This window comes from Zalophus californianus, chromosome 15 (assembly GCF_009762305.2).
Source record: "Zalophus californianus isolate mZalCal1 chromosome 15, mZalCal1.pri.v2, whole genome shotgun sequence".
NCBI classification, from domain to species: Eukaryota; Metazoa; Chordata; class Mammalia; order Carnivora; family Otariidae; genus Zalophus; species Zalophus californianus.
The window spans coordinates 45,403,044-45,417,674 of record NC_045609.1 but is presented as its reverse complement, the minus strand read 5'-3'; the positions used below and the strand labels follow the sequence as shown (position 1 = coordinate 45,417,674).

Genomic DNA, 14,631 nt, shown 5'->3' with positions numbered 1-14,631 from the left:
CAGTGGCCCACGCCATCTGCTGTCTTGCAGCCCATAGCTCTGAAGGCCAATATGCATGCACAGGTGCCAAGTGGGTCTGCAGTTGCTTGCACCCCAGTGGGGACAAGTTCCAGGACAGGAGGAAGAGACAAGCAGCAAGAATGTGGGGGCCAGGTGTGCCACAAGGCCAGGTGGTCAGGGGGGAACTAGGCAGATGAGGCCCGCACCAGAAGGCTATGCCCAGCTCAGCAAACTCCCTCCAATTAAAGATCCAAATCTTCCCTGTGCCTCAAGAATGGGGAGGTACCAGGTGGTCCTCTAGAAGGGTCACCTGTAATATCAGGCAGACAATGATCAAATAAATCTAGGGAGATGCACAGACCAGGTCTAGCATAAGCATTTCTCAGCAGCTACAGGAGAAAAAGACACCCCTGCATCAGAGCTGCGTGTCTGGCCCCATACCCACTCAGGTTCTGTAACCCCTGGTTCACATGAGGAGGTTCTGGGAAGCGCCTGGGGAGGGCCTGAGACCGCAGAGGAGGAGGTGGTAGGCCAGAAGGGGAGAGGTGAGCCCCTGAGTGGGGCAGCCTTAAAGAGTTGGAGCACAACTCCCAGATCCTTCCATGGCCCGGAGGGCAAGAGTAGACATTTTGGAGATGAGAACTATGCAGGTTGAGAATGTGATTCCCATGGTTCCGGCTGCCCTAACTCAAAGGGGTATCCTCAGTAAGCTTTGCTGGTGTGGTGGATTCAAGATGGCCTCAAATTCTTTGACACTCCTCCCCTTGAGAGGTGAGATGTGTCCCCAGCCCTTGAATCTGGGCAGGCTCTGTGACTGCTTTAACCAGTAGAATATGGTGGGATTCAGGGTCTACCAGACTGGGCCCAGGCCTTAAGAGCCTGGAAGCTTCCACTTCCTGTGTCTTGGAACACTCTGTGTGGGGAGCTCCAGTTGCCTTGCAGGAAGTCTGATGACTGGAGCTGCCTCACTGGAAAAGTCACATCAATCAGCTTCAGTTGACAGCCCAGCAGCGCTCAGACTTCCAGCCATCCCTGCCAGGTGCCAGGCACATGAGGGAAACTACTCTGGACATTGCCATCTGCCAGCTAGATAGCACTGAGTGACCTCAGTTCATACCTTGTGTACAAAAACATCGTGCAGCAGAGCCCTGCCCCAATTCCTGACCTACAGAATTGTGAGACAGAATAAAGTGTTTGTCGGTTGAAGCCTCTAGGCTTTAGGGTAGCTTGTTATACAGAAACAGACAACCAGAACCAGAGGCTGCATTCCCCGCCCACCAGGGCCCCCACTTTGCTTTTGTGTAGTTTTCCTCACTGTGCCTTCCTCTGCACTGGGCATCACCTGCTCACTGAGGTTGCAGCACTGACTGAGGCATGACCCTACCCTGGAGGGCCTCCCCTGTGTGGGAGAGAGGGGCAGCACAATGAGGTAAGGTCTATAATGGAGGCCTGTATCACATATATGGAGAAGGAGTGAAGGAGTTGCCTGTCAAGGGACATGGACCTGAGGTCAGTGAGCAGCAGAGGGCCTAGCAGGCCACTGAGCAGGTACACCTGGACAGCAGCAGGGTCCCACCTGGCTGGCTCAGCCATTCCTCCAATGTGGTCCACTGAACTGGAACTAAAGATGTTCCAGGAGCAAAGGTGGATAATAATAATACACCTTTCTCATCCCACCACAATGAACTACCACCTGGGTTATATATTCTATTCTCATGGGTGTTGCAATGCATTTTTGGGTTTCCTAATTAATTGTTCTATTGATCCATGTATCTATGCCCATGGCGACACCATACTGATTTGATTAGAGGGGCTCTAGAATATGTTCTGATGTCTGGTAAGCTACGTCTTACCTCACTATCATTGTTTATTTCTTGACTGCTTTGGGACATTTATTCTTCCAGATAAACTCTAAGATTATTTTATTAAATCTTTCTCCTTCTGCAGAAAATCGTTATTATTTGAGATTGCTGGAACTGCATTCAATGGAAAATATTTTTTTAATTACATTTATTTTTTAGTTTCCCATCATTGTTAGGCTTTTCCATTTGGTCAGATCTTATTTTCCATATTCCACCGAGATCTTATAGTTTGTCTAAAATATAAGTTAGTAGCTTTCTTGTGAAATTAATCTATGAAGGTTCTTGTTACTAGAGGAGACAAAAGCCATAGATTTTGGCATTGTTTAGGTTGATTGAGCAAACTTCCCAAACTCACCTATTCCAGATTTTTTTTTTACCAAGGTCTCTTCGGTTTTCCAATTACCTGAGAAATAGATGACTTCATTTCTTGTTCCCAGATGTCCATACCAGTTATTTCACTTTCTCATTTTCTGTTTGACTCTTGTAAACAATATTAAGTAATAACAGTAAGTTGAGATCTGTCTCTAGGTCCCGATTTTAATTGAACCCACGGCCCCTGGCGTTGGGGGAGCCTCGTTCAGCACCTTGCAGCCCTGACGCTGCCCGATGCCACCGCCGCCCAGCCTTCAGGCCCCAGGGAGCAGAGGGCGCCCATCCAGATGCAGCGCTAACGCCGAGCCCGCCGCCGGGGTGCCCGGAGGGCACCCCCAAGAGCAAGGACCGAGCGCGCACAGACCCAGGAGGCCCGCTCCCGTCCATCACCAGACGCTCCCGCACGCAGCCTGAGAGCAGCCCTCGGGGAAGGCCACCAACCGCCGCCTGGGCCTCGTGGCAACCTCAGGCGCTGCCGAGGCCCCCCTCCAGCCGGACCCGCGCATCTGTCCAACCTTAGCGACCCCTGGGCCTCGGAGGCTGCCGCTGCGGCTAACAAGGTGAGCAGGTGCCTTAGAGCAGTTTACAACCCCATTGGAGAGGTTTTGCTGCCTGAACCACTGCAGTAGGAACAAACTCAAACGAAGTTTTTATAACCCGAGGGATTGACTGATAATGTCATCTGCAAGAAGAAATACATGCAAACAGAAATTTTGGGAAAAAGAAAAAAAGAATAAGGAAAAGTCCTTGTCTTGCCAGATATAAACAAAATATGTACCAGAAAATTACTGTAATAAAATACTATGAGACTAGCAGAGGGATAAATAAACAGATCAATGCAACAGAAACCAGAAAAATGACCAGAAACAGACCCACACATCTAGTCATGTATATGTGACAGGGCAACACTTTTAAATTCTGGGAAAAGGATAGATTATTCAATAAATGATGTTAAGCATCTAAATCGGTGATTTTGACCTCTTTTAAAAAGAGAGGTCGCTTTCACAAAAATCTCAGAGCAAATCTTAGAGGAAAGATTTAGTGGTTTAAAAAAAAAAATCAGCCATGGGGCACCTGGCTGGCTCAGTCAGTGGAGCCTATGACTCTTGATCTCAGGGTTGTGGGTTTTCAAGCCCCACATTGGGGGTGTAGAGATTACTTAAAAATAAAATCTTAAAAAAAATAGCCGTAACAAAAGAGCAAAATCAAACCAACCAAGAAATTATGCAAGAATATCTTTTTTTTTTTCTTGCTTAGAAATTTTATTCTTCCTGGAGAAAGGAAGGAAGGCAGCCCCCGCATCCCACAGGGGGGTTCCACAAGCTCCCATTGTTTCCCGTTGCCGTTGATGGGGCGGTTCACCTGCTTGGGGGAGGCGAGGAAGGCCTTGAGCTTGGGCCGGGCGCTGAGGCGCATCACATAGGCAGAGAGCAGGGGCAAGGAGTCCAGGCAGCTGGGGTCCAGGACCTGGTGAATCAGCAGCAGGTCCAGCAGGTCGTAGTCGGTGAAGGAGATCTGGTTGCCCACGATGAAGGCGTGTCCCCCCTCGTTCTGGGACAACAGCGTCTCAAAGGGCTTCAGGTACTCTGGTAGTGCCTTCAAGTACTCCTCCTTCCCTGCCTCGTAGTTAGTGTAGATGAGCATGACGTATTTGCAGCGAAGGTCCTCCACACCATTGTTCACCATATCCAGCAGGGCTGCCTCCCGATGGTCCTTCCCGTACAGCCCAAGGGAGCGGCCCAGGTGTCGCAGGATGGCATTGGACTGGTGCAGGGTGAGGTCTCCGTCCTGGAACTTGGGGAGCTGCCCATACAGACAGGAGGCCTTGAGCGGGCCCTGCAGCCAGCGCTCCTTGGTCACCACCTCCTCCTTCCAGCTCTGGCCCTGGTCAGCCAGCAGCATGCGCATGGCCTCGCAGCGCCCTCGCACAGGAAAGTAGACAATGGTGTAGGGCGGCATGGTTGCAACGCGGGCGGAGGCGGCGGTGGCGACGGAGCGCAAGAATATCTTTTTAAGGGGCGCCTGGGTGGCTCAGTTGGTTAAGCGACTGCCTTCGGCTCAGGTCATGATCCCAGGCTCCTGGGATCGAGTCCCGCATCGGGCTCCCCGCTCAGCGGGGAGTCTGCTTCTCCCTGTGACCCTACCCCCTCTCGTGCTTTCTCTCTCTCATTCTCTCTCTCAAGTAAATAAATAAAATATTTAAAAAAAAAGAATATCTTTTTAGGGGCACTTGGGTGGGGCAGTTTGTTAAGCATCCGACTCTTGATTTCAGCTCAGGTTATGATCTCAGGGCTATGAGATCAAGCCCCAGGTCAGGCTCCACTATCTGTGAGGTGTCTGCTTTGGACTTTCTCTCCCTCTTCCTCTGCCCCTCCCCACCCTACTCTTGAGTGCGAGTGCACATTCTCTCTCTCTCTCTAATATAAATAAATCTTAAAAAAAGAAAAAGCAATGAGCAGGCTTAAAACTCTTCAGGAGTTTCCATTTCTAATTAGTAATGGTGGCTTGTATCAGACTAACTATCCGCTGATAACAATTCTAAATTCCAGACAAAATATTTTTAAAAGCCAACTGTTTGAAAGTATTTGAGAGCAAACAAAAGTAGGTAGAAACTGGAGAGGTTATGATCCTTGAAAAAAGGGAAGAACATGGAGTGAGATCCCCATTTACTCAGCTTTTCTCCCAGGTCACTCAGTCTGTGCAGAGGGGGGCTGGGGTGGAGTAGGTGTGGGTGAAAAGGGGGTGGGGATAGATCTCAAGCAGAAAAAAGCCAACATACCCCGCTGAGGAATCAGAGGTCAGGGCCTCGGAGCCATCTAACATTGAAGGGGGAACCCCTGAGAGAAGAGCACACCAGAGGGAGAACCCTAAGATCTGTGTACAAACTCCTCTGAAATCCTTGGCTGACTCCTGCACTGCCCATGTACAGGACAGGATTCCAAGGAATCCAGAGGAAGGCAAAAGCTCAGTGGAAATTTCAACTGTGGTCCAATGCTAGAGAAAGAAAAATTTGGAGCTCAAATCCTGTCAAGTTAGAAAAGTCTGGTAAACATTCTGGCTTTCCATTGAAACCCCAGAAGGTCCACACATTAAAAGTAAGGACCACTTCCTGGAACCAAGGACTACACCCTAGGACTAAGGGCAAAATTGAAATAGACCCACTCTAAAAAGTCTAAAACCAAGCCTTCATAGGATCAAAATGATCTGGCTGTGGTTTAAGTTCCTTCAAGAACAAAACTTGACATTTGTAAGTGGAAGATAATGAGATTTAGAGTCTCTAAATTGTATCAACCACAATATTCAGAAGCCAATAAGAATTTGCTGACCATGCTGAAAAGCATTCCCACAGTTCTTTCTTCTCATCTCCATCTATCTATTTAATCCCAGGTACCTTGAACCCATCAAGCTTGGCGGGAGGGTATTGTGGGCTGAATTGTACCACCCTCACCCCAAATTCATATGTCCAAGTCCTAACCCCCAAGACTCTCAGAATAAAGACAGCGTCTTAATTTTTTTTTAAGTTTTATTTATTTAAGTAATCTCTATACCCAACATGGAGCTCAAACTCACAACCCTGAAATCAAGAGTCATATGCTCCTCTGACCGAGCCAGTCAGGCACCCTGGAGATAGGGTCTTGAAAGAGATAATTAAGGGGCACCTGGGTGGCTCAGTCGATTAAGCATACAACTCTTGATTTCAGCTCAGGACATGATCTCAGGGTCGTGAAATCGAGCCCCATGTCAGGCTCTGTGCTTAGCAAGGAGTCTGCTTGAGATTCTCTCTCTCCCTCTCTCTCTGCCCCTCCCCCACTGTGCATGCTCTCTCTCTCTCTCTCAAATAAATAAATAAATCTTTTTTTTTAAAAAAAGAGAGATAATTAAGGGTAAATGAGGTCATTGGGGTGGACTCTAGTCCAGTGTGACTAGTGTCTATATAAGAAGAGGCAATTAGGACACAGACACACACACACACTCATGAAAACAAAGGGGAGATGATGATCCATCTACAAGCCAAAGGGAGAGGCCTCCGGATGGAAGCAAGACTGCCAAAGCCCTTTCTATTCCCTCCCATCCCAATGACAATAAATCAGTCCATTATTCCCTGAGAATGTCTCTTTCTTGAAGTATCTTGCCATACGCAGTCAATACCAACCAACACAAGCTACTAACATTTGGTTTTTTAGATTCTTCTGGAGCTACAAGCTTACTAGGTTCACGATCTACCTTCCAAGTAATTGTAGGTGTGGTTTTCTCAATAGTATCAGTGTGAAACAGCTTCCACAATCAGCTTTCTAGCCCCATCAGTTGACTCCTAAGTCAAGGCCACAGAAGTCAGGCTTTGTTAAGGCACACTTCATCTCTCAACATCAGTTTCCGTGTCAAAGTATGCTGACTTTCTTCTTGGGAACACATCTGTAGGCTTTCAGAATGGTCCATTGTTTGACCTACCATCGTAAGCTGTCCTACAAGACAGCCTCTAACAAAACTAGGCTGTCCTGAACCCCTGGTAAGAGAATCATTTACCTTTGTACCAGGAAGGTCAGGAAAGCACCAAAATCTATGTGTGGCGTATGCCCAGGCCAAATTCGAGGAGTTTGTGCTGTGAAGCCTACCATTCTTATAAGCTTGTCTAAAACAAAAAAACAGGGCGCCTGGGTGGCTCAGTTGGTTAAGCGACTGCCTTCGGCTCAGGTCATGATCCTGGAGTCCCGGGATCGAGTCCCGCATCGGGCTCCCTGCCCAGCGGGGAGCCTGCTTCTCCCTCTGACCCTCTCCCCTCTCATGTACTCTCTCTCTCTCTCATTCTCACTCTCTCAAATAAATAAATAAATCTTTAAAAAAAAAATAAAACAAAAAAACATGTCAGCAGGGCCTATGAGTGGCTCCTTGTGTGCTAAGTGTGTGTGTGACAGGATCAAGCGTGCTTTCCTTCCTGAGAAGCAGAAAATCGTTGTGAAAGTGTTGAAGGCACAAGCTCAGAGTCAGAAAGCTAAATTTTATTTTTTTATTTTTTTTATTTTTTTTTAGAAAGCTAAATTTTAAAATGAAGCTTTTTTGAGTAATAATAATAAAAAAGCAAAACAAACTATGCTAGATTATGTCAAAATCTTAATGACATAGAATAACAAAACTTTCTTCCTGTTCATGCTGTATGTCTATTACTGGTTCCTGGGCCCCTTTCACTTGACTTTCTCGCTTTGTGATCTAGGCTGATGGAGCAGCCATGATCTTGAACATGGCCAGACTCACCAGCAGATGGATTGTTCTGGAAGGTGACAAATTGGCAATTAGATGTTTAGGTCCTGAAGTGGCACATATCCTCTGATCAGAACTGATTGGCCAGAAGTAGCCAGGTAGTTCCCTACCCAAGCACAAGGGGACAAGAAGGGCAAACACCAGGTGCCCTAAAGTAGAGAGCAGAAAATATCCAACGGCATCATCCAACGGCATATGAACTATACCTGTTCTCTAGGTCTGGTGAGTAGAGGCCCAACCTTACTAGAGTTGCAGCCCCAGGTAGGCCCATTTCCATACTTAAGAGGCCCCTGACCAACTTTCACAGCTCAACTGTATATTATATACCTTCCTCCTAGTCTTTCACCAAGAAACCTGTGGTATAATTTTGCCAGGTAACTGTGCCAGGTAAAGAGGAATCCCCACAAACTTTCAGTTACCATTGACCCTCCCTCTAAGATAGAACTCATTCCTTAATACTCAGACCACCAACTTGGCCCACCAATCAGGGCCTTGACAGCATCAGGTGACACCTGAAGCTTTGACCAGGGTCAACAACAGGCTATGTGAAGCAACAATCATCAGGATCACGTTCCCGGTTTCCGAATGTGTAGGTAGAACAGATGCACTGGACTGATTGCCACGGAGCTGCCGTGAGCTTAAAGAGTCAGTGTCTCGTCATAGGAACTGCCAAGTAGAAGCCACTGGACTACCCTTCCAGGCCAAGGGAGATGATGGCAAGGAAATTAACTCCCCAGCTCCCAAGGTTGGAGGTCTTTGGGAGCTGTGTTTGCCTCATCTTCTGCCCTTGAGCAATCACCCCCATGTATCATGGAGTGTGTATAAAATTAGGGGAATTGTATCAGCAAGAAGCCAGCAGAATTTCAGGTAAAAGGGGGCACAGCCAGGGGTACCTGAGGCTGGTCAGTAACCAAGGACCAAATCCAGAGCATATCCAGAAAGTTCTCCTTGTGGTCGAAGTGGGAAACCTAATGAAGAGCAACGGAAAGAGGAGTGACTTCACAAAGTAAAAAAAAAATAAAATAAAATCTGGAAGGAAAAGGGGAGTGAGAGTCTTCTGAGGAAATGAGTCTCCTTTTGTAACTGAAAAAGCACCATATATAACCCAATGCGTGGCAAATTCTTATCAAAATATCTCAATTTTTCCAACTTTTGCTTATCGTGAATGTGTAAAACCTTTGAGATGTAGAAGAAATTGTTACGCCTGTGTTTATCTAGTTTATTATCTTAACTATTAATATTTTTACATGCATATTTATAAAGTAAAATCTCAATCTATAAATTTCTCTTTTATCCATTCCACATGTTGTGAAATGACCTCAGTGTTTTGATGTCCCCTCGAGCCTCTTGGTGAGTCATCCAAAAGGTTTCTTGCATTTCTTGAGAACAACAAAACCAGAAAGTCTCAAGAATTCCAATTCCCTACTTACCATCAAGAAGATCTCAAGGAAATTGGTTTGCATGGGGTGCACTTATCGTGGGTGGAAATGGGGACCCACTTGGCCGCTCTGCAGAGGTGTGAAGCTGCTGTAGCACCGAGGGGACGCCCAAAGTACTGTCTACTAAAGGGTGGGAAAAGCAAATGACCCTGGGACTTGTGACACAGTCACAACTGATTAGGTAATGGACAAAGGATCCACACTGGTTGCTTAGGTTAAAAAAAAGAGGGGAACTTTGATAGATTAAGAGAAATGTAAGAGTCATGTCACAGAATGTAGTGTGTAACTAAAACCTTTGGGGGCAATCAGGGAAATTTGATCCTCGACTGGATATTAGATGTTTTAAGCAAATGATTGTTTTCTCTTTTTTTTTTTTTTAAGATTTCATCTGTTTATTTCAGAGTGAGAGAATGAGAGAGAGAGAGCACAAGAGGGGGGAAGGCCAGAGGGAGAAGCAGGCTCTCCGCTGAGCAGGGAGCACAATGAAGGATTCGATCCTGGGACTCCAGGATCATGACCTGAGCCGAAGGCAGTAGCTTAACTGACTGAGCCACCCAGGCGCCCTGCAAATAATTGTTTTTTCAAAGATGAGATGATGGTATGGTGTTTGTGTTAAAAGAATCTTCTTCTGGTGTGCCTGGCTAGCTCAGTCAGAAGAGCATGTGACTCTTGATGTCAGGGTGGTGAGTTCAAGCCCCACATGGAGTGTAGAGATTACTTAAATAAGTAAAAACTTTTTTTTTAAAGAGTCCTTTTCTTCTAGATACATAATGTCTAGAACTTAATTTAAAATAATCCAACAGCAGAGGTTGAGAAGGAAACAGAGAGGAAGTCTTGAGTGTGTGTGTGTGTGTGTGTGTGTGTGTGTGTGTTGGGGGGACAGTAAAGAGAAAACAAGATTGGCCACAATTAATAATTGGTCAAGCTGTATGATGAGTACTTGAGGGATAATTATACGAATCTCTCTATTCTTAAGTATGACAGCCTCCATTTTAAAAAATAAAATAAAATGTTTTCAAAAGTTTGTTTTTCAAACTGAGACAATTTAGAGAATATCCTATAATCTGAGAGGCTTTTAAGGACTAGACTATTATTTTTGTTAACTAGGCCATTATTTATTAGTTTTTTGAAGCTTTGGGTATGTATAATAAGTATGGAATGCAGAACGAATATGGTCCCTTGCCCTCCCCTTCTAGCAATTGCAAAGAATCAAGAGGCTGGTTGACAGCTGACCAATTCTTTACATTTCTATAATACCTTGGCAGAAGGTGTTGTCGTGTGTTATCAAAACCATCTGTCACCCCTTACTAAAATGCTCTACCATTTAAAAATTGTAAATAGGGATTCCTGGGTGGCTCAGTCACTTGAGAGTCTGCCTTCGGCTCAGGTCATGGTCCTGGGATCCTGGGATTGAGTCCCAAATCGGGGTCCTTGCTCAGTGAGGAGTCTGCTTCTCCCTCTGCCTGCTGCTCCCCCTGCTTGTGCTCTCTCTCTCTCCCGCTGACAAATAAATAAAATCTTAAAGAAAACTGTAAATAAAAATTGGACGCCGCTAATAATTTTTTTTTTTTTTTTTTTTTGTAACTAGGCTGAAATTTTAGCTCAAGGATTTTCTACATGTCTTCAAAAGTTCCTCTAGGGGTGTCTGGGTGGCTCAGTCAGTTAGGCATCTGCCTTCAGCTCAGGTCATGATCTCGGGGTCCTGGGACTGAGCCCCACATTGGGCTCCCTGCTCAGCAGGGAGTCTACTTCTCCCTCTCTCTCTGCCACTCCCTCTGCTTGTGTGCTCTCTCAAATAAATAAATAAAATCTTTTTAAAAAAAGTTCCTCCAGTAGAAAGAAGGCCTGCCACTCATCCTGCATAGGCACAGGGAGGAATTCCTTTGACCCCTGGGCCAGGTATCTTGAAAATTCCACTAGCTTCAGGCTGCAGCAGAAGACCCTCGGGGTCCCTTCCATCCTGGACAGAGGTCAAGGACATTTCAGAGTAGTCCTTCCCTCTGAAGCAAAATGAAGTTGAACAGGTAACTTCACGGTTTGGAGTCTTTCCCCCATCTCAGGATCTAATCAAATCACTCTTCTTCCACCGCAACAGGCCACCCAGAGCTCCCCCTCAGCATCAATGCACATTCCCTCGGGTTCGTTCTCCTTTCTCTAGCTTGTGAACACTTCTGTGGTAGGAGATCTTTCCTGTCTGCAGGTCCTAGTCAAAGGCGCCCATGGAGCAAGACAGGCTGTACATGTCATAGAAGATGTTTTGGTCCAGGGGCCAATCCAAACCACTGGAGATGTCCACCTGGGCAAAGTACTTTTCCACGCAGTGGTCAGGAAAGAGGGAGTACAGGGACCCCTGGTGCCACTCCAGAACAGCCGGGGCTGTCTCCTCAGCCATATGGCCAGTCAAGTATCTCTCAGCGGGATCCACATGCCCATCATTGAACGGATTGTTTTTCTTGTCTTTATCTACTGTGGCCAGGACAACTGCTGACTGATCTTCCAATTCAAAGCACAGAACTGTGTTCCAATGGGGGCAACATAGCCTCCTGACTGGCGAAGGGCCACGGAGCTGGCAGGGGCATTCACGGTCACTTGCTGTACTCACATGCTGAGCAAATACCACTGGCAAACCTTTTTTTGCAGGAATATCTACGAAGAGCAGAGAGTTGGATGCCTCCTCTCTCACCGGAGACGGGCCACACTGGCAGCCCTTTGGCAGAACACACTCAATCTTAATGGAAGACATTGTTCTGGGGGGACATCTTGGTGCTAATGACCCTCGGAGGGCTGGCTCAGGACTAGATTACTCTTTACTCTTCTTTGAAAGAGTCTTTGAAAATGAAGAACTCTCGATATTGGTGTCTGTGTTAGTAATTTGACCAAGGTCACATACTTAGCACATGGTAAAGTTGGAATTTGGTCTTTGGCTCTCTCTCCTGACAGCTAGGTGATGCTCAGTCACAGCCAATCACTTCAGAACCTTAAACTAGTTTATGTGAAAGCCTTCTCATCTATCTTGATTTGGATCACTTGGTTGGTTAATGAGACAAATTTGAGCACTCATGCTGGAAAGTGGCCTACCAGCCTTGGATATTCAGTGTGGGCCATGGGCATTGTCAATGTGTGTGTGTAAGAATATGTTTTAAAGAAGGAAAAGAGAACACACATCAATCTAGAACGTCAGTTAAGTTCAGTTCAATTAAGGGGCACCTGGCTGGCTCAGTCAGTGGAGCATGTGACTCTTGATCTCAGGGTTGTAAGTTCAAGCCTCACAGTGGGTGTAGAGATTACTTAAAAATAAGAAATCCAGGGCACCTGTGTGGCTCAGTTGGTTAAGTGTCTGCCTTCGGCTCAAGTCGTGATCCCAGAGTCCTGGGATTGAGTCCTGTATTGAGATCCCTGCTCAGCGGGGAGCCTGCTTCTTCCTCTCCTTCTGCTGCTCCCCCTTCTTGTACTCTATCTCTGTCAAATAAATAAATAAAATCTTTAACAAAAGAAAGAAAAAGAAATCTGGGACGCCTGGGTGGCTTAGTCAGTTAAGCATCTAACTCTTGATTTCAACTCAGGTCATGATCTTAGGGTCATGAGATCAAGCCCCATATCAAGCTCCATGCTGGGCATGGAGCCTGCTTAAGATTGTCTCTCCTCCTCTCCCTATGCCCCTCCCTCCCATGCTTGCTCCCTCTCTCAAATAAAATAAAATAATTAAATAAATTAAAAATCTTTTAAAAAGTACAGTTCAGTTAAGAGAGTTGCTATTGTATTTTTGAGGAAATAATGTATTAGTTAGCTTTGGTGTGGTAACAAACACCTCTCTACCCTAATCCCACTGACTTACCATAATACGCATTTCTCATTCACATTGCATGTTAGTATCTATGATGGCTCTGCTTCATGTATCTTCTCATTCCAGAGCCAACCTGAAGGATCAGCCCCTTTTTAGGATATGCCATTTTTATGGCCAAGGGAAGCAAGCAAGAGACAGAGCTGAATCTTCTAATGGCTCTTAAAGTTTCTGCTTGTCTGTGGTATATATTACTCCTGCTCACGTTCCACTGTCCAAAGCAGTCATATTGACAATGGGTTAAGGAAGTACACCCTACCTTCAGGAAAGCACTGCAGATTACACATATAATCCTCTTACAAGGAAGAGAGCAGATGGTTGGAATCAATAATCCAATTGCCTGCATATTCTAATATGTTAACTGTTGCTGCAGTAGAGTATAGAATATTGCTGTTATTTTTCTATTCCCATATTTTCCATTTTCGCAGTATTTACATAATTTTTATAATTCAACATCTCTTCTACTGGGGTAAGCTACAGTGTCCGTTACTTGGCCTTTAGCACATCGGAGACATTGCTGACTATGAAAACCATACCATTTATTTTGCATCAGTCAATCTCTTCACTTGATTTCTTTTTGAACAGAGCTCAGACTGCTTCACCCCTACCTTTACTGCATTTATGATTGACTCCTGGATACTTATAAGCATTAGTGAAAATATATATGTGAAAGAAGCTGACATGTACTAGATATTCACAAAGACTTCTTAAATCTGAATTGTGTGATATTTGTGTAGATAAACATTTCAACGCAACATAATAAAAACATCTGATTTTATTTATAGTATTTTATTTTATAATTCAACTTTGTTACAAAAATAATAAATGTTCATTTTAGGGAATTACAAAAATATAAAAAAGCAAAAACCAGTGGGTAAAATCACTAGTCATCTCACCACCCCAACATAACCACGGTTAGCATTTTAGTGAACATATTTTCAGTGATATTTCTAGTATATGTTAATATATAAAAAGGGATCATGTTGTGATCAACTAGTTTCACTTCTCTTATGATGTGACTAGGCATCGATGCCATTAGGTATTATCCTACATTATTAATGGTTGCACGATATCCTACCCTATGGAAGTAGCATAATTTAACTAGTTCTCTATTCATTATCAATAATTCTATTATAAATTTCCTCATAAATGAATAATTTCAAACAGCCACAATTAAAATTGAGTGAATGGGGGTGCCTGGGTGGCTCAGTCGTTAAGCGTCTGCCTTCGGCTCAGGTCATGATCCCAGGGTCCTGGGATCGAGCCCCGCATCGGGCTCCCTGCTCCACCGGAAGCCTTCTTCTCCCTCTCCCATTCCCCCTGCTTGTGTTCCCTCTCTCACTGTGTCTCTCTCTGTCAAATAAATAAATAATCTTTAAAAAAATAAAATAAAATAAAACAGAGCAAATGGTTATATGTAATTTTCAGTGCCAGCCACAGTATTGAATTATAAGAAAAATACTCAAAATCATTTTATTTTGACAAAGAAAAAAAGAGACAAACCCAAAAAAACAGACTCTTAACTATAGAGAACAAACTGATGGTTACCAGAGGGAAGGTGGGTGGGGGAATGGGGAAATAGGTGAAGGAAATTAAGAGGACTTATGATGATGAGTACTGAGTAATGTATAGAACTGTTTTTTTTATATAAGTTTTTTTTTAAGATTTTACTTATTTATTTCAGACAGAGAGAGAGTGAGAGAGAGTGAGAGAGAGAAAGAGAGCATGAGCAAGGGGAGGGGCAGAGGGAGAAGCAGACTCCCTGATGAGCAGGGAGCCTGACACAGGGCTCGATCCCAGGACCCTGGGATCATGACCTGAGCCAAAGACAGACACTTAACTGACTGAGCCACCCAGGCAT

At 45.0% G+C, this 14,631-nt stretch overlaps 1 protein-coding gene and 2 pseudogenes across 1 annotated transcript; 1 reads left to right on the top strand and 2 right to left on the bottom strand.

Annotated features, from left to right (window-relative positions):
* Window positions 1-3,407: 3,407 nt before the first annotated feature.
* On the bottom strand, window positions 3,408-4,225 carry LOC113920419 (glutathione S-transferase P-like). Its single transcript, XM_035724132.1, has one exon. It carries the CDS (start codon window positions 4,191-4,193, stop codon window positions 3,408-3,410), a length of 786 nt encoding a protein of 261 aa, XP_035580025.1. The 5' UTR covers window positions 4,194-4,225.
* A 2,437-nt stretch (window positions 4,226-6,662) lies between these two features.
* LOC113920430 lies at window positions 6,663-7,560 on the top strand (annotated as a pseudogene).
* Window positions 7,561-10,781: 3,221 nt separating this feature from the next.
* On the bottom strand, window positions 10,782-11,672 carry LOC113923821 (annotated as a pseudogene).
* Between the last annotated feature and the right edge of the window lie 2,959 nt (window positions 11,673-14,631).